The sequence below is a fragment of the Dermochelys coriacea genome, chromosome 5 (assembly GCF_009764565.3).
Source record: "Dermochelys coriacea isolate rDerCor1 chromosome 5, rDerCor1.pri.v4, whole genome shotgun sequence".
Classification (NCBI taxonomy): domain Eukaryota; kingdom Metazoa; phylum Chordata; order Testudines; family Dermochelyidae; genus Dermochelys; species Dermochelys coriacea.
The window spans coordinates 78,610,008-78,637,793 of NC_050072.1; the positions used below are offsets into that span (position 1 = coordinate 78,610,008).

General features: G+C 39.7%; 1 protein-coding gene across 2 annotated transcripts; it reads left to right on the forward strand.

The window, feature by feature from the left end:
- Positions 1–3: 3 nt before the first annotated feature.
- Positions 4–27,786, forward strand: LOC119856293 (zinc finger protein 474-like). 2 transcript variants are annotated; one of them, XM_043515196.1, is made up of 3 exons: positions 4–120; positions 25,008–25,132; positions 26,726–27,786. In XM_043515196.1, exon 3 carries the CDS (start codon positions 26,960–26,962, stop codon positions 27,695–27,697), a length of 738 nt encoding a protein of 245 aa, XP_043371131.1. In that variant the 5' UTR covers positions 4–120; positions 25,008–25,132; positions 26,726–26,959; the 3' UTR covers positions 27,698–27,786. The 2 variants fall into 2 exon arrangements, with proteins under 2 accessions (XP_043371131.1, XP_038259605.2); XM_038403677.2 differs by lacking the exon at positions 4–120 and adding an exon at positions 18,518–18,622.

Here is a 27,786-nt window from a genome sequence, read left to right on the forward strand (position 1 = left end):
TCACACCATTCCAGTCCTATGGGTTCACATAATGTTCTTCTGGAAGAGGCGAGAGAGAGAGAGGGAGATGTTGAAAAAGACCATTTTTCAAAAGACTTAACCTTAAATCTCTTCACACTGGTGAACATAATAAAATTACTTCTATAGTACTTTCCAATCAAGGATCTCTGGCACTTTGCAAAGGTTAATTAATCAATCTCACAGCACCCTGTAGAGTAACAAAGTGTCATTATCCTCTTTGTACAGATGGGTGAATTGGAAGTGCAATTATTATTTATATCCTGCATTAGTGTAGCATGACAGAGGTCCCAACTGAGATTGGAGGTTTCTTGGGTAAGTGATTTGCTCAAGGTCATACAGGAAGGCTGCCCAGGAACAGAATTCAGAACTCCTCATCCCCAGTCCTGTGGGTTAACGACACAATCATCTTCCTCTTTCACAATCTAATTACTGTCACTGGGGAAGAACAGCTTCTGGTGATTTTGCCTTGTTTTAAGAAAAAAAAGGGGGGGATGAATTTAGCTTCTTAAAACTTCTGTTTAAAACTTTTTTGAAGTTGTTCTGCACTGCTTGTGGACTCAAAGGTCTGACATATATTTTATGTTGGGTTGTGTTTGGTTTATCGCCTGTATTATTGTCTTTTTGTGAGCAATCATGCAGTTTGAGTGTCTGTTCCCCTGTTTCAGTAATTACCATTTGTGAATTTAGAATTCCCAACTAAGAAAGCAAACTAAGACGGATTGAACCTACACTCTTTTTCACTGTAACAGATGTGACCAGCCTGTTTAATTTATCATTTTTTCATATCTATATTTGATTCCTACAGCTATGTAATTCAATTAAACTACATTGCGTACAAACATCCTATCTTTGTTGAATTAGATTGCTAGCTCCTTGGGGCAGGGATTGTTTCTTTATTCTCTAAAAGGTGTGTTGACCTCTTATAGCACCATATACATGTTAATCATTCATGTTAATGCTAATGGAATTTGAAAAGAGGTGTTCCCTTGGTCGTTAATAATACCCCCCAAAAAAACAGTTAAATTAAATGTGTGCAAAGAGATTTTTTTCACCCAGCTGGACAAGGACATTGAAATAGCTTATTTGAAATGGGCAAAGAGACGGATGTAATTTTGAAAAATGAGTTAATCAGTGAGAAACTTTTTCTTTTATTATAAGTCAATACCAGAATAGAAGAAAGTACAGTAAAATCTCTCTTAAGCAATCTTTCAATGGACCAACAAAAACACTAATCTTCCAATTAGTGGAATTGGTCTTCTAATAAATCTAGAGCAGAATGGTACTGAATATGTTTAGAAATACTCAGAGGCAGTCTGTAGCAGAAGGTTGCCCAAAAAGGTGGTGTTTTGTGCAGGTTTCACTGTATAACAACCCCCTTTTTAATTGCCCTTTCTTCAAAAGAAAAAGAAGTCTTATCTACACAGTAACATATATTGAAATTTGTGATCTCTACACATTACAACTAATTGACTTATACTATGTTGATTATTAAGCACATGGCACATTTCTCTGTAGAGATATGTCAGAAAGAGAAGCAGTACTGCAGGGTCTCAATGCATGGATAAGCCGATGGTGTAGGGGAGCAGGGTTTTAGGTTTATTAGGAACTGGGGAACCTTTGGGGAAAGGAGTAGCCTATACAGGAAGAACGGATTCCACCTAAACCAAAACAGAACCAGATTACTGGCATGTAAAATTAAAAACATTGTAGAGGATTTTTTTAAACTAAGACCGGGGGAAAGCTCTTAGGGTGAATTTATTAAAGGAGGAACTCCCTATCCTAGTAAAGAGGATAACAAAGAAGTTGGTAAAGTACAGGTAGGAGCTAGTGAGGAACAGTCAAACATAAAAGAGTTCCATTTATATAATACATGAAGGCAAGCAAGTGAATATAGACAAAATGTGCAAGTGCTTATATACAAATGCTAGTAGTCTAAAACTAAGATTGGGTGAACTAGACTCCCTGGAATTAAATGAGGATATTGATATGATAGGTATCATGAAAACTTGGTGGAATGAGGATAATCAATGGAACACTGTAATACCAGGGTATAAAATGTACAGGGATGACAGAGTAGGTCGTGCTGGTGGGGAAATGACACTATGTGTGAAAGAAAGCATAGAGTCAAATAAAGTAAAAATCTTAAGTGAATCAAATTGTACCATAGAATCTTTATGGATAGAAATTCCATTCCTGAACAATATGAGTGTAGCAGTAGGACAATACTACTGACCACCTGGCAAAGATTGTAATGGTGACTATGAAATGTTCAGAGAGATTAGAGAGGCTACAAATGCAGAAAATGCAATTAAAATGGGGGATTTCAACTATCCTCATGTTGACTGGGCATAGGTCACCTCAGGAAAGGATACAGAGATAAAATTTCAAGACACAATAAATTATTACTTTTTGAAACATCTTGTCCTGGAACCTACAAGGGGAGAGGCAATTCTTGATTTAGTCCTAAGTGGAGAACAGGATCTGGTCCATAAGGTGAATATAGCTGAATCATTTAGTAATAGCAACCACAATGTAATTAAATTTAACATACCTGTAAGGGGAAAAATGCCAAAGAAACCCACCACAGTTGCATTTCTATTTAACTAGCTTCCTCATTTTTGTGTAGTTCCCCTTCAGAAAGGGGTGGTTCTTCTGGGGGTCCGTGGGCAGAGGTGATGCTATGCCGCAAGTCGGGCATAGGGCCACCAGTTTGATAATACTGCATAGGAATCTGTCCCAGATTGAGGTGGTTTTGGAACAAACTGATAAATTAAACACTAATAAGTCATCAGGACCAGCTGATATTCACCAGAAGTTCTGAAGGAACTCAACATGAAATTGCACAACTACTAACTGTGCTCTGTAACTTATCATTCAAATCAGCCTCTGTAACAGCTGACAGCGTGGGGGAGGGGGGTCACGAATTTAACAATGAATTTTAAAAAAAGGCTCCAAAGGCAATCCTGGCAACAACAGGCCACTAAGCCTAACTTCAGTATCAGGCAAATTGGTTGAACCGATAGTAAAGAACAAAATAATAAGACACATAGATGAATATGATATCTTGGGGAAGAGTCAACATGGCTTTTATAAAAGGATATCATGCCTCATCAATCTATTAGAATTCTTTAAAGGTGTCAACAAACATGTGGACAAGGATGGTCATGGTGTATTTGGATTTTCAAAAGCAGGCATGAGGTAAGCAGGAAGGTCCTCTTGTAGCTCAGTAACTAGTTAAAAGATAGGAAACAAAGGCTAGGAGTAAAAGGTCAGTTTTCACAATGGAGAGAAATAAATAGTGAATAAATCCTCCCTCAAGGATCTATACTGGGATCTGTGCTGTTCAACATATTCATAAATGTTCTAGTTGAACAGTAAGGTGGCAACATTTGCGGACATTCAAAATGATGGGGTCTAAATTAGCTGTTACAACTCAAGAAAGAGATATTGGAGTTATTGTAGATAGTTCTCTGAAAACATCCACTCAATGTGCAGCAGTCAAAAAGATAACAGAATGTTAAGAACCATTAGGAAAGGTATAGATAAAAAAACAAAAAATAGCCTAATGCCACTATATAAATCTGCAGTATGCACACACCCTGAATGCTGTGTTCTTGTCAATCCATCCCCAAAAAAGATATATTAGAACTGGAAAAGGTACAGAGAAGGACAACAAAAATGAACATCTTCCATATGAAAAGAGATTAAAAAGACTACAACTGTACATTTAGAAAAGAGATGCCTAAGGGGGGGGATCTGATAGAGGTGTATAAACTCCTGAATGGTATGGAGAAAGTGATTAGAAAAGTGATGTTTGCCCTTTCACATAACACAAGAACCCGGGGTCACACAATGAAATTAGGGCATCAGGTTAAAAACAAGCAAAAGGAAGTACTTTACACAATGCACAGTCAACCTGTGGAACTCATTGCCATGGCCAAAAGTATAACTGGGTTCAGAAAATCAGGGCGTAGCCGTGTTAGTTTGTAGTCACAAAAACAACAAGGAGTCTGGTTGGGTTAAACAAATAATTAGATAAGTTCATGGAGGATAGGTCCATCAGTGGCTATTAGCCAAGAGGATCAGGGACTGAACCCCATGCCCTGGGTGTCCTTAAACTTCTGACTGCCAGGCACAGAAGCTGATTATGAAAGGGACAGCTTAAACACACTGAGGCTCCTGGAGGGGACATCTCCTAATATCCCTACTCATACATTTAACTTTTTCCTTCTGTTTTGGAAAATGCCAGTAAATAATGGTTTGATTAGTCATAAAGTTGCATTGACTTTTTTCTCTGGTAAAGGAACTGGAACCCTGGCCTCAATCTGAAGAAGAGAATGTGACAGCCTGGGCCTGGAGAGTCATTATCTGAAGTAGTGCCATACAGGTCCTGCAGGTACCATTCTGAACACCAGAAATCCAAGCAACCTAAAGGTACACGGCACCAGCAACGTCATGCCATATATTTTCCTCTCGTGGTTTGACTCTTGTTAACATAATTAGTTATGTTTGCGTACATTTGACCTTTAGAGGGTCATTGTCAGTCTGTTTGTTCTTAAAATATAACCCCCTTTAAAATTCTTGCACATTGGTAGTGAAGAGACTCGGTTCTACATTTCAAGTTTCTTTAGTAATATAGCAAACCAAAAGAAGCAAACGAAAACAATATTTGCCAGAAGAAAAAGGAATTACAAGGAAAGAGTTAATTTTCAAGTTCCTATGAGGGTTTTCCAAACAATAGAGATAAACCCTTTTTAAAGTATTTTACCATACAATGCTCTTTAAAAATAAAATAACTCACAAGCCTCATTGCAGTCCTTACTACAGCATCACTCATCTCAATAAAAAATATCTAATATAAATGTCATATCTCTGCAGGGAAATAAAATGGCCAGCATATGAGAGTTAGTGATAAGTGATGAGAAACATGTTACACCATGTATTTTCAAAGGTGTAATAACCCACAGTAAATTGTGCCATCCTCATTCAAATGGAGCCAGTTTTAAAGTTGTAGCAAATAGTACTTCTTATGATGAGCTAATCTGGTTGTTCCTTAAGCTACTTTAAAGTAGCAACCTACATGTAAATCAAGATGGGAAGAGGCAGATATTCAGATTAAATAAATTTATTTTATTCTTAATTACATAGCACAGGTAGTGCCAAATGTATATTGTTCTCTCTTTGAGGGGTTATTTGTATCTAGTAATATAGTTTTTAATCCACTTGCTTTTGGAATTTTTTTACTCACTGCTTACAGAACTATATGGAATCTTCTTCTAACAGTCATGCTGGGCTTTCTACTATTTTCAGGAATATGATAGTGACAAAGTCCTGCTCACAGATGAACTAGAATTCAAATATGACTTTTTTCCCTCAGAGATTGTTGAGACAATGGGAAAAATTAGGGAGTTGATTAAGTAGCAGAAGAAAGCATTGGTGCTCATTGCTGTCAGGAGACTTAATAGACCTTAGTCTAGAGTTTTGTTTATCTGGAAATCAGGGAAAGTAGGGGATGTCCTACAATTCTGTTATCCTAGGTGCCAAAAATTCCATGTGTGTTTATGTTTCTACCAGATATCTTGTTATCACTCTTCCCCTAATCACTCTCACAGATTCATGTATAATTCAGGTAGCATGGCTGTACTGGCATCTGAAGGAACTACTTAAACGCAGAAGGGAATTAGATCATGTATTAGATCATGTCTTATTAGCATTGCTCAGCGTTTCTGCCATAGGCTGAAGGAGAAAAATACTGCAAAAGGATAAAGAGATAAATAACTTTGGCATCCATGCAGCTTGTGAATGATTCATGAAATGAAACCTATAAACTCCTGCCCAGAATGTGAAGACCATGCTACAGGTACCAGATGTTGATGGGCCCAGAGGGATACGTAGTCCGAAGCCAAGACCTAAAAACAACCCCCAGCAAAGTGGAATAAAATATTGTTCTAAATCCTTTGTTTTTGTATGATTACTACATTTGTGCCTCCCTCCTGCAGCTCCTGGCAATGCCTTGGAGGAAAATATTTGGAAAGACCATGAGTCCTGCCCAACCGCTCCCCGCTTTCCCTTAACCCCTCAATAGAGAAAGAACCATCACTGCAGTACAGACTGAAATGCTGTTTTGCAGTTGATTTGTATTGTGCTTGTTTTTTAAATGAGTGCTTCATGTCATGCCACATCCAAAGTTAGTAATGGTGCTGATGGACTCTGGAGTGGCCGATGATGGTCATAATAGTGGAGGTGCTAGGGGAAAGGGAGCAAGTGGAGAAAAGAGAGCAGACTTCTTACTTGTCAATATTTATTTAAGCGTAATCATGGATTTTGACTGTTTGTATGGCCCTGTGATTTCTGCCCATTTGTCCAGCATGGGGTTGGAATTGCTAGATTCAGCTTCTGGAATGAATTTGTCTGGCCTCTTATTTCCATAATCCTTCAGAGCCACACAATGGTAAAAGGGCAGGCCATATGAGTAAATATTTGTGCCTGGGTGCTTGTCCAGTATACTTGCATTCTGCAGGACATGGGAGGACTGTGGAAATCCTCCAGGATTAAAGAAACAGAGCAAGCAGCCTGGCTTATGGAGCAAAGAGTCCTAGAAAAGACAGAAAAGGGGAAAACTGATAGGTAGGGATTGGAGATGGGATAACACTGGGGGACAGGAAAAGGCCTTCAGAGAAGAAGCTGGGTAAAAGATAAATCTCCTCATCACTGTGCCAAATTATGGCAATTTTAGTCTACTTGTCCTGGGTGGATTTAGTGAGTGCCATATCTTGCAAAGCCTGCCCCCTCCTGCAGCTAATGTAAGAAAAAGGCTGAGCCTTCTAAAGTGTTCCAGTCTTTTGAATTGCTAGAGCTTGGCCTTTGGGAGAAGCTGTTTTACTGCATGGTCTACAGGTCCTCCCATGCCTTCTCCTGGGCCCTTCCATTTCCCAGCTTCTGTACTGTCCAGCCTCCTTTACCTAGCCAGCAGCCAAATTTCTTCTGCCTCCTCCAGAACAACCACAGGCTATAACAAAGGAAGGGGTACTGCTCCCGCACTTTCTCATCCTGCCCTGCAGGGAAGCAATGTGGGCAGGTGAGGCAGATCAGAGTAGGTATTCCAGTCCTGCCTATGGCCACTGCAATGAAAGAAGTAGAGAATGAGTGCAGGCCTGGGTGAAAAGGTGGAAAAGCCCAGAGAGGATGTGGCTTGCCCCAAGAGACCCATGAAGGGTATATGGGATAAGGGGGCCAGAGAAGAGGGCTAAAGAGGTCCATATGAGAATCTTGTGGGGAGGGTGACGAGGCTGAGAGACTCTGAGGGCCAGGGGACAGGGGGCTGTATGTGTGTGTGTCATACAGAAATGCCAGAAAATGAAATAGTAGATGCACAGAAAAACCTAAGAGGGAGGATCTCAGAGAACAAGAAAGGGACTATGGAGAGCTCATGAGAATTCAAAAGGAGGATGGGCCTTGGGTGACCCATGGGTGTATGGGGAGACCTTACCATCCCAGAAATGATATGGGGTGGGTATCAAATCCATAAAAGAAGGTCCCAGTGAGTGATGGTGCATGGCCCTTTTTGGGACAATAGATGTGTGTGTGGTTCTTTGTGGAGGGGGGCAATGAGTGTGGATGGGTGAGACTGGTGAGTGAGTTCATGGGTGCTTGTGGCACTGTAAGTGGTGGTTGTGGCAGGCAGTAGAGAAAGAAGGAAGAGATTGGGTGGTAGTTGTTTCATTAGCAAAGAGTGAAGCTGAACAAATGGGGATGGAAAGAAGAAGTAGTGAGAAGGGGAAGAGAATTAAGGAATTTGTTATTGAAGGGAAGGAGGAGAAAGAAGAGCAAGAAACAAGGAGACAGTGAATTAAACTTTTATTGTTATCATTAAGGGATTCCCAATCTTAAATGGCTGCATTGCAAAACTCTTACTATAAAATTCTATGCTTCTCATCTTAAGACTTTGATGAGCTCTTTGCAAAATGTACTTTGATGTCACAGAATCATAGAAGATTAGGGTTGGAAGAGACCTCAGGAGGTCATCTAGTCCAACTCCCTGCTCAAAGCAGGACCAAGACCAACTAAATCATCCCAGCCAGGACTTTGTCAAGCCAGGCCTTAAAAACCTCTAAGAATGGAGATTCCACCACCTCCCTAGGTAACCCATTCCAGTGCTTCACCACCCTCCTAGTGAAATAGTGTTTCCTAATATCTAATCTAGACCTCCCCCACTGCCACTTGAGACCATTGCTCCTTGTTCTGTCATCCTACACCACTGAGAACAGCTGAGCTCCATCCTCTTTGGAACTCTCCCCCGCCTTCAGATAGTTGGAGGCTGCTATCAAACCTCTCACTCACTCTTCTCTTCTGCAGACTAAATAACCCCAGTTCCCTCAGCCTCTCCTCTTAAGTCATGTGCCCCAGTTCCCTGATCATTTTCGTTGCCTTCCGCTGGACTCTCTCCAATTTGTCCTTTTTGTAGTGGAGGGCCCAAAACTGGTCGCAATACTCCAGACGTGGCCTCACCAGTGCTGAATAGAGGGGAATAATCACTTCCCTCAATCTGCTGGCAAAGCTCCTACTAATGCAGTCCAATATGCCATTAGCCTTCTTGGCAACAAGAGCACACTGCTGACTCATATTCAGCATCTCATCCACTGTAATCCCCAGGTCCTTTTCTGTAGAACTGCTGCTCAGCCACTCAGTCCTCAGCCTGTAGTGGTGGATGGGATTCTTCTGTCCTAAGTGCAGGATTCTGCACTTGTCCTTGTTGTCCCCCATCAGATTTCTTTTGGCCCAATCCTCCAATTTGTCTAGGTCACTCTGGACCTTATCCTTCCCCTCCAGCATATATACCTCTCCCCCCAACTTAGTGTCATCCGCAAACTTGCTGAGGGTGCAATCTATCTCATCGTCCAGATCATTAATAAAGATGTTGAACAAAACCGGCCCCCAGACCAACCCCTGGGGCACTCTGCTTGATACCAGCTGCCAACTAGACATCAAACCATTGATCACTACCTGTTGAGACCAACAATCTAGCCAGCTTTCTATCTACCTTATAGTCCATTCATTCAATCCATACTTTTTAACCTTGCTGGCAAGAATACAGTGGGAGACTGTATCAAAAGCTTTGCTAAAGTCAAGATATATCATGTCCACCGGAGAGGTCTTACAGTGTGCTTTGCATGTTTGGCTTATGTTAATTTTGGTCATTTGAAAGCGGATATTGGAGGCCATCAAGCATGTTAGAGATCCCATGAAAGAAGAATTAAAGGTCTCTGACTTTCTCCACCCTTTGGTCTAGTGCAGATAGACTTTAAATCCCATTTCACATCACATGCATGCAACTTTTTTTCCTAATGATATTAGAATTTAGGACAAAAATATTGGAGAGACACTGGTTTAAGTGGAGCTCTCTTCTTTTTGGCTGTGTAGAAAGTCAACACCAGTTTTTAAAGAACTGGAAATGAGTTCTTTGAGACACTCCCAGCTCATTTATCATCCTAACTGATTACGGTAAGGAAGGAAAGAAACAAACAAATACAGGATGTCTCCATCTATAGGACTAAAATTGAGATTTTGTCTGGGCCTGCAGAATCACATTGAACTGCCACTCTTCTACTGGGAATCTGTCTTGTGGAGCAGCTATGAAACAGGAGATGAGAAAGTGTAAAAGAAAGATGATACCTAAAATCTTTGATTAATAACTCCAAGGACAGAGGGAGGAGGCTTTAAGTAGTTGACGTTTAAATCCCTATGGGGGCCAATCTCGAGGAATTACAGGACTCATAGATTTTAAAATATTAGATCATCTAGTCTGACCTCCTGTGTATCACAGGCCAAATAATTTCATACAGTTACTCCTTTGAGCCCAAAAACTTGATTGAGTAAAGCGTATCTTCCAGAAAGGCATCCAGTCTTAACGTGAAGACTTCAAGAGATGGAGAATCCACCACTTCCCCTTCTCAGCTGTTCTTCACTGTTAAAAATGTGTCTTATTTCTAATTTGAATTTGTCCGGCTTTAACTTCCAGCCATTGCTTCTTGTTATGCCTTTTCCACTCTCGATTACAGTGTCTGCTAGTACCCAGTATTTTCTCCCTGTGCAGGTACTTATAAAGTGAAGGATGTCTGCCAGAGGTGAAGAATATTAGGAAAAGAAGAATAACCTCTGCGAAAGCAGAGTTTGAAATCCTGGGAGACTAGAAGGAATGGACAGGAGCACTAGTGCTTAGGAAGCACTGCTCATTCTAAAATGCACTATGTTCAGAGAGGCCCTACTGCAGTGGCGTTACACTGGTGCCATCATTGGCACTCCCTCCCACCTTCCAAGTTCTGATAGTGTATTGTTGGAATTCAGTTATTTGTTTGTGGACATTGCTGATGGTATGGGCTATTAGACCACTCTGCTGCAGCGCCCTTGCAACAATTGCCAGCAGGTCCAAGAAGTTAGCAGGCTAGGCTAGGCTGCTCTGGTGACAACATGAAATAACCTGGGAGAAGGGGAATTCAGGGTTATCTTCTCTTGCTGATTCCATCACTTTGGATGCTCTTCTGGCAATGGGGGCTGCAGGTATGGGCAGCTGCATTGCTTAGGAAATTCAGTGAAAGATGGCAGGCTGAGTTAGGCAGCACTGATACACCCACTCTGAGGGAGCTGCAAGAAATGCAGACTGAGCACACAGGATCCTCGTACTGCCATAAAAATAAGGCCAGTAGCTTCTAATTTCTGGAAATCCAATTTGTTGAATGTTCCTGGAAGTCTGAGAGAGGAAATTCTCCCAGGGTAAAGCTCTCTGCTCTGGAGAGCAACAAGTAAGTAGCTTTAGATGGAGGCAAAGTAAACAGAGGTTAGAGTGCAGTGCTGCAGCATTCCAGGGAAGGGAGTCTGAACTTAAAGTAGTACATGGGTGAGGACAGCCTAAACTGTGGTGGAATGATCAGTTCTGACACTATGAGTAATATGCAGGGCAGTGGATAAGAAATATTTGTTTATGGATGTCACTTGTAAGTAATGCTTTAGCCTTGTTTACCAAGTCTGAGAAGTTCTGGTTTAATTAAAAAAAAATGTTTAAAGAACTATTTATTTAGGCCTCTTCTTTTCTAGCCCAGCTCCTTGGAATTTTTTCTCCCTTTTTTTTCTGATTCTCTTCATTTTAATTCCTGCTCAAAACCTATCTTCCTGTTCTTAATTATACCAATTCTAATGATTTGACATCTTCTCTTTTCCACCAGTTGTTATGTGTTTGTGTTACTGAGGACAGAACTCATTAGTGTTCTGAACTATTACCTGTACCTCACAGTTTGCATAGAAGCATAGGCGCCAACTTTTCCTAGTACCAGTGGAAGCTCGCCCCCAGCCCCGCCTCCACCCCTGCCCTGACTCCACCCCTTTCCCGCCCCTCCCACCCCCACCTCACCCTCATTCCAACCCCTTCCCCAAATCCCCGCCCCAGCCCTGCCTCTTCCTGGAGCGTGCCATGTTCCCCCTCCTCTTCCCTCCTTCCCTCCCAGCACTTGCCACTGTGAAACAGCTGTTTGGCAGCAGCAGGTGCTGGAAGGGACGGGAAGAAGTGGGGGAGAAGAGGGCAGGAGGCCGAGGCGGAGCGGAGGTGAGCTGGGGTGGGGTGGGCGGGGCAGGGAGCTGCCGGTGGGTGCAGAGCACCCACCAATTTTTCCCCATGGGTGCTCCAGCCCCCGAGCATGCATGGAGTCGGCGCCTATGGATAGAAGGTTCTATATAAGTGTAACTGTACCATTATAAATAAAGATTAAAATGAGCACTAGGTATTTTCAGGTGGTGACAACATTGGAATCACATTCACATTGTTGTGTAATTTGGTTGGTGAAGTCCAAGATTTGGAATGTTTGACAGTATTTCACTGTTTGAAAAGTTATTGTTGCTTCAGCTGCAGCCATATTCATCTCCCTAGGAAGATTGCCAGTTTCAAAGGAGAATGTGGGTGGTGCACATTTGAACTATTTTTTTAGTAGCAATGCGATCTTTTGTATCTATGGACTTCTCATAAGAAATGGTAATTAAACTCCTACTCAAGGTACATTCAACCTCAGTGACACGTGTTCCCTTTCTCAGGAAATGACAGATAATCCTTCAACATTAACTCCAGTGGAGAATAATTAAGTTCTTAACATATATTTAGATACGTCCTAAATATTGTTGTTGTCCTTGTTGTGTGAACCGAGGGCAGCAGAACTGTACCTGGCATACTCCAGTGGAGGGACTCATACTCAACTAAACGGCACTCACTAGGGGACATGGGTTCCAAAGACCAATGAGTTGAGAGAGATTGGGGACAGGTACTTGTACTTGGTGGTATGGGCCCTGTTTATGGTTAAAGACACCATTTGACCCTTCCTCTCTCCATGGTATAATAAAAGAGCTAATTTAGATTCAATTGAGAGTCTTGTTACATGCTGAAGAGCTGAAATCACTGATACCTAGTGCATCCGATGAAGTGAGCTGTAGCTCACGAAAACTTATGCTCAGATAAATTTGTTAGTCTCTAAGGTGCCACAAGTACTCCTTTTCTTTTTGTGAATACAGACTAACACGGCTGCTACTCTGAAACCTGATACCTAGGTCTAAGTATTAGACTCACTTTGGGACAGTGTCTCTATTCAAGAGACTGCCCATTGTGCACTAGCAGTGAGGCTCCCCCACTAACAGCTGGAATCACTGAGAGCTGTTCTAAGTGTGTGTGGGGGGTATGAAGACATTTTGGTGAATGGTGAGCTGGGCAGCTGGCAGAGAGGCGCAGCAAGCGGCCAGCAGGGAGGCTGGAGGAGAGGGCCAGAGCAGATCCCCACAGAGGTGTGGCAATCTGCCATTGGAGTGATGAGTGAGTGTCCCTGCCTTCCACCTGGGGTGGGAGGTGAATTCTGCGGATGAACCTCTGAACTCTGGGGCTGCACTGGTCAAGGACAGCAACTGTGAGTGGGGCTCAGAGAAGGGGGGCATGTTAAAGGGACTTTTGGGTTGCTGGACTTAAGGCCCTGAGGGGAAAAGAACACTGCCCAACATACTTGGGAGTGGATCTTTTGCTCATGCTTTTTGTTTATGAACCCTAGTTGTGGTGTTTTCCCAAATTAATGCCGAGTTAATTCCCTCCTTTTATTAAAAGGTTTTGCTAGATTCACACTCTGTGCTTGCAATAGGGGAAGTATTGCCTCTTCCAGGCAGCCAGTGTAATTGTCCCATGTCACTGGGTGGGGGCTTGAGACGGTCTTGTGTTGATTTGTTGAAAAGGAACCCCTAGATACTGAACCTGACCCTTGTTGCTGCTGGCAGAAGGATTACATATATAAGGCAGCAGAAGCAAAAGAAAATTCCTACAGCTATTGCTTTCGAGGTTACAAGCTTATAGTATAGGTTTGTATTTTATGGCAAGAAAAGTCAAATTCCTAAATCTTCAGCCATCCAAACATCATTGTATTAAACACAATTGAGCCCAGTAATGCCGTTCAATACATAATAGATACATTGCTGAAGGGGAGAGCAAATTATGAATATTCTTAAATCAGAGGTAAAGCAAACAAGAAACCAAGAATAGTACATCAGAAAATATCTTTCTTTGTGTATTCACAATATGTCTTCCTCCATGAGTAAATAATAACAAGTTGTAAAAATAAGGAAGTCCTAGTAATTGAAGACCTCTCTCCTTCCCCTGTCCTTGCTCCTTTTTAAGATTGTTCCATGAGCCTAGCTTTTTTGTTCCTTTTGTTTTCTTCCAAGTCGTCCTCCAGACCAGCTCCCACTCCAAATTCTGCAAGACACAAAACATGGCAACTGAGATATAATCATTATCAGGAATGATGAATATAAACAAATTTATAAAGTCAGTTTATTGTGACCAGTTTTGTCCTGCATACATACAAATAATTTATTGATGAATGTCTCAGACCCTTAAAACAAAGAAAAAGACCCCCTCATTGCCCCCCTTGCCAACCAGAAATGAATAAGGTCTCAGTCCTGCAAACACTTAATCATTTGCTTAACTTCATTTACACTTCATAGTTTCAGCTGAAAACATACTTTCTATATTAGGGTTTTATACTGTTGACCATCACTCTAGTTATCTTAATGCAAAACATGGATGTTGTCTCTACTCCAGCAGTAGCAAACATAGTGCAGATGCCTGGAGGCATTAAGGAGAGTGATGATAACTATACATTGGTAAACATAGAAAAAACTTCATGATTCTCCATGCTAGAAAATATAACAATCACTGTTTGATCATCAGAAATAATAAACACAGTAAATGACATATGATGTTAACTACAAACTTTTTTAAAAAAATACTCTAGTAAAAATGTTTACCATAAAATTTGATGTAATATAATTTTGATTTGAAAAAGTAAGTAATTAAACAGGTTAGTCTTGCAGTAACTTTTCAACAGCTATAAAACACTGATACATTTATCATGGCATCAGATAGAGGTAGCCTTGCATTGTACTCTTCAAATTTGTGCAAATGAGTTTCATAAATGCAATTTCTAGTCTCTTGCTTACAGAGGACAGGAATCAGGAATTAATTTGAATCAGGAGATTCTTAAATGTTATGATCCTGAAAGTGTCTTCTACATGTTGATAAAAGTTAAACTTAAGAAAATTATAAGATAGTGTCATTTCTAATTCATTTACCATCTGGACCTAATTCTTAAACAAAATCTGTAAAATAGCCACATTGGACTTTAATCCAGAGCCCATGATTGCTGGAGGCTCTTCAGGGTGCCTCTATAGCAAGCATGGGAACAAATGGGGAGTATGATCCTTCAAAATGTATATAATAAAACATTAATTATCTTGATGGGCTGGGCTCCACTTATATTCCTAGGACTAATTTCTAGACATTTACATTACAGGCATTAGTTAATGTAAATTACTAATTCTGCTCCATTAGCTGACTGAGATTTTAATATTAGAATGATTTGTTGATCTACTTGGATAACAAGAAAATGTCAATCTTATACCAATTTATTATGAGTTATCAGTGTGTCTTGTATAATAATTATAAAGTTAAGTGGGAAAGCAATTTGATAATATGGTACATTCCCTGATACCTTGGTCAACAATATGTGATAAGAAATATATAAGCATTTGAAACATAGAATGGTCCTTTTACAGTATTCACAGTATGTTTTTGATCCCAGAAAAAAATGTATAAAATAGATGCAAAGAACAATGATACCTATCCCATGTAAAACTGAGAATGGTGACTTCATGAAAGTTGTTTTGAGCTGCTGAATTCCAAAGTTCTGAGTTGTAATGGCTGGACATTATAGATGCTGTAGATATGTGTAAGCCTTTTCTTTATCAATGGGTTTGCAGTATCAATGTTGCCAACTACTTTTATCCAATTATAATAAATAGCTCTTATAGAGTTGGATCTACAATTACAATTACTGGCATTGCCTTATCAGTAGCTAAAACTGTATTATGTATTATTGGAGGAAGATGTCTATGACATGAATAAAAAAATGAATTCATGCCTTGATGCCCCTTTACTATCAGAAAAAGGCTATTTGCAGTGGCTGCCCTGGGACCTAAAAGAAAATATAGAAGTCCTTCTTTGGGTTTTAACTCTCCAGGGACCTGATTCTGCAAAGTGCTGGATGCCCTCAGCTTTCAATGGCATTCTCACTGTTCCACACAGTTTTCAATTAAAAAACAAAAAATGTAAACTCAATTCCTTCTATCACCACAGAAAAATTTGTTTACAATATGGGAAATGAGGCTTTTAAACTGTTTTAATAGGAAAGTCACAGAGCGCATCCCAGAAGAGGTAATACAATCTTGAGCCATAAGGGTGGGTGTGGGGGAGTAACAAAGGTGGGTATCCGATGCTTGCTGCTAAAGCTGGCTGGAATCTGGAATTCCAGTTTCATGGGAAATTCAGGCATTTTGATTTTTTCATTCCAAAATGAGAATGAAAAAATCAAAATTTCCCATGGTACAAGTTCAGAAGTTTTGTTTTGGAAAATGGCATTTCATTTCAACCTTTTCAAAATGTTTAGTTGTGATAAGGTAAAAATCACTTTTTCAACTTTATCAACTCAGTTTTTATGTTATATTACATTATAATTCATAACATAACATAAAATTCCAAATGGGGTTAGACCAATACTATGACATAATAGTTGAATACTTTGACTTATGTTTCATTTTTATTTTATATTATAAATTGGTAACTGGTTTTAAAATTGGTATTCTGGCTGGTAAATTGGTAGTGTACTTGGTAAGTAATATTTTAATTGGTAATTGGTTTGGCAATTGGTATTCTAACTGGTTATTTCTAATTGCTATTCTAATTGGTTTGGTGATCTCACACACTGGGTGTGCAGCAAGAGAGGGCAATAATGTAAACACCTACTTCATTATTTTCTTTACTTCCTTGTTAGCAGCATACCTGCATGACTGATAATTTCAACACAGCTCTGGTGCTAGTGTTTGTTTGCAACAGATCTCTGTTGCTTAGCAGAACACAAAACATTGTTTTTGCCAATATCTTAAATAAATGGTGTCTATTAGGCATTATTTGCAAATTTTCAAAAACTGAGGGTTGTTTTTTTATTAAGAAAGTTATGAAATGACTATAGCACTCATGTATAAGCCCTCAGCACTATTATTATGTGCATATGCTGTGATAGGGATTTTTCCTGCAGAAATAGGTTTATTTTCCAAGGAAAAATTCAACTATTTGGTAAAATATTGAATGCTTATGGTTATGTTTGTTTACTCAGGTTAAATAAAAGTTTAGTGTTTTGTCAAACCAAGATGTGAGACACATGGCTAGCAGGGGTTAAACATTCTGCAAAATAAATAACCCTTAAAAGACATGTGGGGAGACAATGTTTGTGTTTTTGTGTATTTACATATGTATGAGTAGGGTCCACAATGTAATCAATAGTCCCTGTCTCTGCTGTATTCTGATAATTCAGAGGTCAAAAAAATGTCCTAGCATTTAAATGAAATGTAACACGGGATATCTCGGTATTCATCTCTCTTTGAAATGTACTGTGAATGGTGGAGTAACAAGCAAATTCCGTAAATTCATATAGCTAAGTACCGGTGATGGACTCCTTCAAAGTCATCCTAATTACCTTTTGTTCCTTGCGGAACTGCAACTTGTCAAAAGACATGAAATTGTATTAAAGATCCTTGGGTCCTGATTCTGTCATCTCAGATCTGCTTAGGCTTCATCAGGGGAAGTTTGAGTCACAAGACTGAGGTCCCAGTTATGCTGGTACACCCTGAATATTTGAGATTTGGACATTGGACTATAACCTATGAACTATTTCCGAAAGAACTCTTTACAACTACAAAGCTCACCATCTCTGCTATGAATCTGAACCTCAATGAATCAAACTCATGTCTGTATGTATATTGATCGTTTAACCATACTCTCTCTCTCTCTTTTGTTTTTTAATAAATTTTAGTTTAGTTAATAAGAATTGGTTGTAGCATGTATTTGGGTAAGATCTGAAACATTCATTAACCTGGAAGGTAATGTGTCTGATCCTCTGACCTAAAAGACCTAAAAGAACCTTTTCTTTTATATGATTAAATAAGATTTACAGAAATTTTCATCATATTTGACGTGGGTACCTGGATGGAAGCCTAAGGGAACTGTGTTGTTTGGACTTCTGAGTAACCAGTAAGGTAATAAGGAAGCTGTTTTATGCTGGCTTGGTAAATATAAGTATTGGAATATCCACCAGTTTTATGGGGATTGTCTGCCCCATTCTTTGCAGTTCACCCTAATTGAGTGACCATAGCTGGCTCCTCACTAGGACCCCCAGTCACAGAGGCATACTCAGTCAGTGGGTTCTGAAGAGATCTGCAGGGCCCTCAGGGTAGAGGTAAGAAAAACAGCCAAGATTGCCCAATATTTACAGGCAACTGTCCTATGAAGAAGATTAGAGGGGTAAAGAGCTGTACTGGCAGTGCTGAAGAAGGTGTGTGCCAGGAAGTTCAAGGCATGACACATGCACTGCTGACTGATTATGTAATTTAAGGGTATCCATCTATATCTCCTACCACACACTGACATCATACATGTTATAACTATATAACAACTGGTGGGGGTGAGCAGGTATTTCAGCTGCAGCTCCTCCTGCATCCTACACATGCTCACCTAATGTAGGTCAGTGATTATGGAGTATTTGCAGAGCGGGGAGAGTTCTGTTCCCTCCTCTTTTCCTGGTGTAGGTCAGTGATAGAGCAGCGAGAGGGAGATCTGGAGGGAGTTTCAGCTGCTGCACCCTGGCATCCCACTCCACTGAAGATGCTTATGGGGATTGCAAAGACACCCTCCCATTGTTTTTTCCTGAACACATCTCCTCCTTCCTTTTTCTAACCAAACAATGAAGCTGGTCAATCAGCTTCTGAGGTGCTCTGTGAATTTACATTTGTTGACACATTGCTGGGCAACATCAGGGAGAGAAAAGGGAGACTCCCATTACCATAGCAACAGAAAATGCTAACCTTCCAAGTCCTGAAAGAGAGAAGGGACCATGCTGCTTCCAGTTTCTTGCCCACTCCTGGATGCTCACAGCGGGGATCAGTATGTGGGGGGTTTAGCTGCTGAAATCACAAGGTAAGTCAGAAAAAATTACACATGCGGAGCAGAAAAAATGTGGGTTGTTTTGTGTTCTTCTAAAACTGCTGTTTAAGATAGCCCCAACATACTGTAAAAATTCCAGGGCCCAGAAGTGGGGAGAGGGGCGCTCTGGGCTTCAGCTGCAGGGGGCACATTGGGCCCCCAGCTTCATCCCCCTGGGGCACGCTGGGGTTCCAGGCTCCCAGCTTCAGCCCTGTGGGGTGCTCTGAGTGTCACCATGCCTCAGTAGGTCAGAGTTGAGAATACCAGGTTCAGGACAAACTGCTGAGAAATAGGGCAGACTCACCCCAAACTGGTAGTTATTCTATCATTAGATATACCAATTCCTGGCTCTACAACTGACCTGCTGTATGACCGTGGGCAAATCACTTCACATCTCTGTGCTGCTGTTTCCCCTTCCCCACCCTTTGTCTGTTTTGCCTATTTAGATTATAATCTCTTCAAGGTCCAGACAGTCTCTTACTCTGTGCTTGTATATTGCCCTGCACACTGGGGCCCTGACCTTTTCCTGAGCCTCTAATTGCTACTTTAATATGAATAATGAATTATAATAATAATAATGTCCATGCCTCATGTGATGTTGGAAACCTGATTGCAATGTTGTAATTTCTATAAAACCCAAATGTGATGTCACAAATGAGATTATAAATTTTACTTTAGTCTGTTTGAGACCCCATTCATTTTCATGGGTTAATTTCATGATTTCTGTGAAAATAAATATGGAGTCACAAGTGGGAAATGACGCCTTCAGACATCAGGTAAAGGATAAGCAGCAAGAGCAGATGAACTCTTATATGATGGTGAAGGGAAGAAGGCAAGAGGCCAAATTCTACAGGCCTTATTAGGTGAAACTCCCATTAAACTCAGAGGGAGTTTTGACTGATTAAGGACTTAAGTGTGTAGGACTTCAAGTTAGTATTTATAAAACAGAATGTTTTTTGGAAGATATAATTAGTTTTACTTATTTTTCATTTTACTGTTGAATAAGCAATAGTCTATCCTGGCACCAGGAGACCTTATGCCATGTGATCTTCCAAAAGATACATACTTCTTTTGTGGTTGTGAGTTGTCTATGTGGCATTCCTGCTAAATGCAAAGGTGAAGTGTTGAGGATTACTAGCATTGGCCCTTGGTCAGCATAGATGTGGCTATGGCTAGAATGCAGTTAAGGAATCCAAACTCATAAAATGGCCTACTAATGGGTTTTGAGGGGTTTTTACATAAGAGAATCTAGAGAGGTTCCAAGTTCCAACACAGCCATGAAAGAAGTCCACAACAATCAGAATAATAGCCATGACAGTGAGATATGCTCCTCCTGAACCTAGAGGTGGAACCCTTTCAAACTGAATGCTTGACCCACATATAACAGCTAAGAGAAAATAACATGTATTGGTTATGATGCCATTGTTACAACTCTTGATTAGGATTAGTTAAAAAGTTTGATATGCTACAAGTCCTGTTCTCCATACAGAACAAGCATGTGGGAGGTCAAACTTATATTGATTATACACTTTTGATTCTGGTCTGTAATACATAAAGTGTCACTCTCAGCCTGAAGCCATTGTATTCCATATGTTTTTAATTGAATCAGACTAGTTCATTATTTTTAGAATTGCTGCTCTCAATGGGAACTGCAGGGGGGTCTCAGATATTGGCTAACAGAGCTATATAAGGTAGCAAACCATAACTGGTTTCCAATGTTGTATCATTTAGAAAAGAAAAAAATGTTTTATTTTACCTTTTACACAGAAGCATTAATTCAAAAACCTGAATGAATTCAATGTATTTTATGCTTTAAGCTAGAGAAAGGGGGTTTTGAACTCTTCAAATACATTTTCAGTTCACACTGAATTTATATTTACTTTCCAACAAACAAAGGTCAATTTGGCAGTAAGTAATGTAGACCAAATGGTATAATCCCCATCAGGAAGAATAATTCTGTAAGTATTTCAACACAGAGCTTGGGAATCCAACAATAGGTTATATTGTTAATATGTTGTTTATAGCTTCCTTTATTGTTTGATTCAATGTTAATAATAAAATAGCTTGAGTCAGCCAACATTCTTCATGTGGGAATCAGTCTATTGCTTGACTTTACTTTCAAATCCTTTCAGGTAACATAATAATCAATCTGACATAAACCAGCAAATAGAACAGAAGATGATGAGTACAACCACACTAGGTTCAGAGGCTCTTCGAAACTTAGCTGAACATTCAGACGTTCACTTCCCATGACCCTCCAACAACCATTATCTCCTCCCTCCACGTGACCCGTTAGTGTCTCTATTTCCTTCATCCCAATAAAAGGCCTTGGCTACCTTCCAACTTGTGTTCAATGGGCAGTCCTCCTAAAAATCCCTTTCTACTATTTGAAAGGCCATGTAGTTACAGCAACCTTATTGCTAGGCTCTGTCGGCCAATTAATTCAAATTTTACATGTTCTGGAACCATGTGCACCTGTTGTGGAGCACACCCCACCACACATTCAATGACTAGAGTCATTTGTAGGGTGAAAAGTTGAGCCCCAAGGAAGTAATTTCAGAAAGGGCCAGAAAATTCAGACCCCTATGAAAGGTAAGGGGCTTGCAGATTCATAACATATATAGCTTTTTTGTCCTACACTAGATAGTTGGCAGGGAGTGGAGACGTGGACATTTTCTGCATTAAAGTGATGAGGCAAAAGTTCTTGCTCTAAAAAGGACCAGGCTTACTGCAAACCTACTAAGCTTCTTGTTTATTGTTGATTACTATAGTATCTGGTTACTATAAAGTTACTATAGTAACTTTTTTATGATCTTTGTATGGCCATTAGTTGGTAGAAAGTTTTTTTCACTGGACATTTCAGTTTCACACTCTTGTGATATCTAGCAACCCTTTTGATACTGCAGACAAAAATATCACAGTGACTTATTTTAATGTACATAGAGATGTACAATACAAATATAACCTCAGAAATTACAGGCTTTTACCTTCTTATACTTTACAATGTCATTATATAAACCTTTAATGATACATTAGAAGTTTAGAGAAAATAATGTTAAACTCAGAATGCATATTTTCCCTAATGTGTTTGCAGGAGAGCTGCCTGCATATTGCAAAACAGTTATTCACAGACACTTGTTCTTATAAAAATTACAGATTTGCTTTGATGGTATTCACAATCTCTTGTATTCACTCTCCACAAACCTTTGCATGAGCCAATTTGAGTTTGTCAGAGTGAGAAAGTGTCATGATATCTTGGGAATACACAGCCACAATCCATGCCAGCAGTGTTAGTGCAACCAACTTGACAGCTATTTGTGGGACTGGCAACAGAAAGAATAACGTGCAACTCTGGTGACCACTCATATTTTTATGACTTTTTATGTGTTTTATACTAACCCCATGAGGCCTCAGTTAGCGATCAGGGCCCAATGTGATCTGCATTGTAGAAACATGCGTACAATCTATGCTAAATTTACCCATGTGCAGTGGGCCAGTGCAAGTCCTATGCTCTGCTTTAGCCACACTGGAAGACTTAAGTGATGCAAAGGCATGGTCTTCACCTTTCATCGGGGAGTGATATCACCCCCAGTATGAATAGCAAATTGCAAAACCCAAATGCTTGAAGCAAGAGTCCTAGCAAATAGTCTGAGAAACAACTGGGATGAAATATGTCCCTGTAAAATAATAAGGGTGGTGTTAGGTCAAGAAAAGTGATCCTACGTTGGCTTTTGTCATTTTTGTGTTTCTATTACTAGTTAATGGCAAGGATGCCTAGAGCCCTGTATGAGAGTTCTTCTTATGTTGTGTCTTTATGTACTGAATACTAATAAGTAAAATGACAGGTTTCACAGTAGCAGCCGTGTTAGTCTGTATTCGCAAAAAGAAAAGGAGTACTTGTGGCACCTCAGAGACTAACAAATTTATTTGAGCATAAGCTTTCGTGAGCTACAGCTCACTTCATCGGATGCACTCAGTGGAAAATACAGTGGGGAGATTTCTATATATAGAGAACATGAAACAATAGGTGTTACCCTACACACTGTAATGAGAGTGATCACTTAAGGTGAGCTATTACCAGCAGGAGAGCCGGGGACGGGGGGAACCTTTTGTAGTGATAATCAAGGTGGGCCATTTCCAACAGTTGACAAGAATGTCTGAGGTTATAACGAAAGCTTATGCTCAAATAAATTTGTTAGTCTTTAAGGTGCCACAAGTACTCCTTTTCTTTTTGCCAATAAGTAAAAATTATCGAATAACTTTGAATAACTAACAAATTGGTAAAAGACTCGCATGTAAAATACATACATCTATCAAGGGGACAATTTACAGAAACTATAAGAAAGACAAAAATCCCAATGTTCAAACATGCTGAGAGCTGAATTCTTGAAGGTGAATAGCCAAGTCCTTTGCTTCAGAATTTGCTCCCTCTTGTGATTGTCCAGAGCCTGGCTCTGGGGCCATTAGGAAGGAGAATGGTCAGATAGTTGGAAGATCTAGATTTTATCCCTGGCACTGCCACAGACTTGCTGTGTGAGCTTATGTCAGTCACTTAACCTCTCTGTGCCTCATTTCTTCATCTGTTAAACAGTGATAACAGAACTTATCCTACATGCTTGTTGTGAAGCTTAGTTCATTCATGTTTGTAAAGGCTTTGAGATCTTCCAATGTCAAGTACTACAAAGGCACAGAGGATTACGGTTGTTAAATATGTAGATGCAGCAGAAGATGCATTTATCTGAAGTGGTATTTCTCTGATTTTAACAGGTTTAGTGTTCAGAGCATAGGACTAGTAGTTAGGAAGTACACAGTTCAAATCTTAACTATTCCACTGACACTCTGAAGCTTTGGACAAGTCACTTAACATCTCCTTATCAGTTTCCATAGCCATATAGTCGGGACAATAAAGCTTAGCTTTCAACCAGTGAGGATTAATTAATCAATGATTTAGTGTTTTGAAATTGTGAAGCAACTTGACATTTGATATAAATGCTAAGTAGCAATCTCATTAAAAGCTGCTGGGATGTTCATTGTGCTTGGTATTGGTCATGGGAGTGAATGGTCTCTTATGACCAACTGTTAGCAATACATTTCATGATGGTTGCAATATAAGTGATTACATTAATAAACAGGAACACCCAGCCCTATATTTGAATACTCAGATCAGCACTTAGACACGGAAAATGGGCAATTTCTTCAAAATCTAAATATCTTCTTAGAAAATGCCTGTTTTACACATTTAAATGTCTATCTGAGTATCCAGATGTCGGATCTGGATATTCTAGTAATGATTCTGATCATGTGAGTCATTTAGCATTTCATGTGCAGTCCTGAACCCTCTGAACTCTCAGTAAAGTAGGACATGTTGAGGGTGTTTGGCAGTGCAACTTATACAGTGAAGTTTTACTCTGAAAAGTGACTCCGTAAAAACAGCATCATGCATCTCTGTTTTTTGTGCTTCTTTGTTTTTAATGCCTCCATTTCATGCATATTCCATTTGCTATGTTTACAAGTAAAACTTGCAAGTCCCTCTTGGGTTCTAAAAGTCAAGTTGGGTTCTTTTTCCTGCATATGCATCACCCCCATTAATAAAGTTCATCTTCAACAGAATTGCTCAAGTTTACCTGAGAGCAGAATTTGGCCCTGCTATTAGAACCGGGTTTGCAATTCTGCTGATGATATGGAACTCAGAGGAGAATCCAGCTCCCACTCCCACAACTGTGCTGTGATAACAGGTTTAGACATTAATAAAGATTTATTTTGGTCATTAAGATTCCATTTCCACAAAGGTTTCAGAGTAGCAGCCGTGTTAGTCTGTATTCGCAAAAAGAAAAGGAGTACTTGTGGCACCTTAGAGACTAACAAATTTATTAGAGCATCCGATGAAGTGAGCTGTAGCTCACGAAAGCTTATGCTCTAATAAATTTGTTAGTCTCTAAGGTGCCACATTTCCACAAAGTTTCACTGAAAATTTCACTTTCAGGAAACCAAGTTTGAAAATTGAGCTCAAGGAGTGTCATAAATTATAAGCTGAAAAAGTACAGTTCCAGCAGGAATCTGTATTTCTATTGGTATCCAGTCATTGTACAAAATTAATCCAAAATGAACAAAATATATGGTTGTATGTTTATTTTTTATTTAGTTGTTCCCAGAAACCTTGCTAAAATTACAGCCTAATATCTTGTATCAAAGGATGTACAGTTTATTTTGTTGCTTTCTCCAAGGAAGTGTTAAGATCCAAACTTCATTGTTAATTTAATTTCCCAGTTGCATGGTGAATTTAAAGTTCAATTAAAAATTACATGTAATTCAAAACTTCATATTAATGATTTTATCTAGTCTGTCAGTTACACGTCTTGTATTATTTTCTTTCATGCAGAATCAGCTTCATCCTCCTGAATGCTATCTGGATTTTCAAATTTATTACATCTGTGGCCATGAATTTGTCTTCCAGTCAACACTAAATCAGAAACGCTTGGAAGGATGATGTCATGGAGATAAAAAGTAATTTACAGCAAGTCATTAGTTTAAATATTATATATTGCATATATATATATATATATATGCAAAAATGATCAAAATACAAATCTTAGATCAGATGGAATGGTCAATATTTCCTGTATTTTCTTGAGATTAGGCACATAATATTTCTATCATGATTGACTTCAAAGATAGAGTGGGTTTTTTACTGCAAAACTGGTTTTATGACAAGTCAAAATTTTCATTATTTTTAATGTTCCTTTTGGATGGCAAGGGGCTGATTCTCCTCTTATTTACTGATTTACATCAATATAACTCTACTGATTACCACAGATTTACTTCAGGTTCAGACTAGTATAAATGAGAGGAAACTTTGACCTCGCACTGTTATATGTAGTCTCAGACACGGGTCATTTAAAGTTTTTGTTTATCAAACTTAAATGTCATTAATGGTATTGTTGTTCCTTTAGTAAAATTGGGAAAGCATGGTAATCTTTCCTTACCAAACTGCAAAACAGGGTAAGTGGGTTGTGAAACAGGAGATTTCTGTTCTGTTCTCACCTCATCTACTGTCACTTGCTGTGTGGCCCTAGACAAGGGTTAAACTCAGACCCGCTGTATGCAGTTAGGTCAATGGAATGCACCCACTTACACCACTTCTGAATTTAGTTCTCTATGCCTAAATTCTTCCTCTCGATGTTGTGAGTATTAACTAATATGTGTAAAGCACTTTGCGATTCTTTAATTATAGGTGCTGTAGATATGCATAGTATTATTATTTTAAGAGGAGCATAAAGATGAAAACCGGGGAGGCAAAAACTTGTGCCTCTGAGGAAGATAAGTGAGGGGCAGATTGCTCCTCCCACAAGGAACTCCAGGGAAGGAAAATTTTATAAGGGGAATCCTGTGCTGTTACCTCCGTGTTGTTTCTTTGTGGGAGGGAAGGCAGATTTCCATAGGAAGCAAAGGCGTTCTGCACAGAGCTTTTGTGCCTCTGCTTTGATTCTGGAGGCCCAGTGGTCCCTCTCCATTATCTGGCACCTGGTTCCAGTGGAGCTGTGCTTCAAGGAAAAGAAAAGCAATTTCGCAATGAATTAGAGCTTTTTAAAATCACACAGGACAGAAGAGAGAGGATATGATGTATGTCTCCCTGGACTGCTCACTCATCCCACACTCATCCACGGACCTACAGAGAGCTATCTGCAGGGTCATGGGTTGATGAAGGGTGGACACTGCTGAAGAGGGTTGTGCGCTAGCACTGGGAAATTTCATGAAGTATCATTTTGGTCAGGAATGAAAGTAACAAATTCTGGGTTATGTTTACAGTTGTATGAAGCTCAGCAGTTTTGATTCACCTGGGTTCATACAAACCTTTTATGCATATTTTGCTTCTCCTGGCTTTGCATCCCACAAGTTTACAGTTTTGAGTTTCAGATTTATATAATAAAATAATTTAGCAGATGACATTGTGGGTCGACCATCTTATATGGCCTTGTTTATTTGTATGGGACTTGAAAGTATAGCGTGGTGGTAAGAATGGAGTCTACTTTACCCCTGGTTGCCAACCTTTAACAAGAGATAGTGTTTATTAATTTCTGCTTATATAATTTGTTTCAGGATAAAACAAAACAAAAAGGCAAAACAAAAAAACTGCAACAAAAAACTCCCACAAACCCTTGCCACTGAAACATCACAATCAGATTGCTGGAAATATGCCTCAACTCGATGCAGCTCCTCTCTACTCTGATAACTTCTGCCCTGCGAAGCAAAGTCAACAAAAATGAGCATCACATTGAAAAAAGGCCATCTCAAGTAAAGTAGAGAGAACATTCCTGGAACATTGTATTCTTCATGGAAACAACTGTAAAGAAAAAGAGTTTGAGCAAGCATAATAAAACTCTGCCAAGTGCTGGAAAGGCCCCTGCTAATATCTCTACCATCCTGCCTTCAAAACAGATTGCGACACCCAGTGTGTCAGATCTTCCCACAGTTTTACCAGAAATAGTGAGTTTAAATTCCATAGTAAAAGCAAGCCCTGGGAAAAGGAGACCAGGCACTGTAATCATATCAAAACGGTCGAACACTGCAAACATGTCTCAGAGTCAGTTGAATCGCCCAGTCATTCCATCAAAGAGACCTGGCTTTAGAGTGTGCTATATCTGTGGCAGAGAATTTGGGTCACAATCTCTTGCCATACATGAACCCAAATGCTTGGAGAAGTGGCATATTGAAAATGACAAATTACCAAAGCATCTCAGAAGAGCAGAGCCTGCTAAACCTCAGTCCCTCACTGGTGGTGCCTATAATATTAAGGCTGCAAATAAGGCAGCTTATCAGAGTGCTCAACCTCAGCTCTTACCCTGTGAAAACTGTGGTCACACTTTTCTTCCTGATCGTCTCCCTGTGCACCAAAGAAGTTGCAGACCAAAGGATGGTGGCATGGGCCCTTCAGGCTCTAACCCCCCTAAATCTGTTAAAGGCCCTAGCTCTGGCCTTGTATCTGCAGCACGTACTGATCAATCTAGTAAAGTTCAACAAAAAAGTGGGGCCATACCAGACAAGGTAAGTTATTATTCATATGACCTATGAAAGAGACATGATTGTTTTGCTATAGATTCTCCAGAGACTAGAGATGAGTGAACTTTCGTCAGATCTTAAATTTCAAGGCCTACTTCTTT

Excerpts from the sequence above, each read along its gene's own strand:
- LOC119856293 (XM_043515196.1), top strand. The coding sequence starts at position 26,960 with ATGGAAACAACTGTAAAGAAAAAGAGTTTGAGCAAGCATAATAAAACT.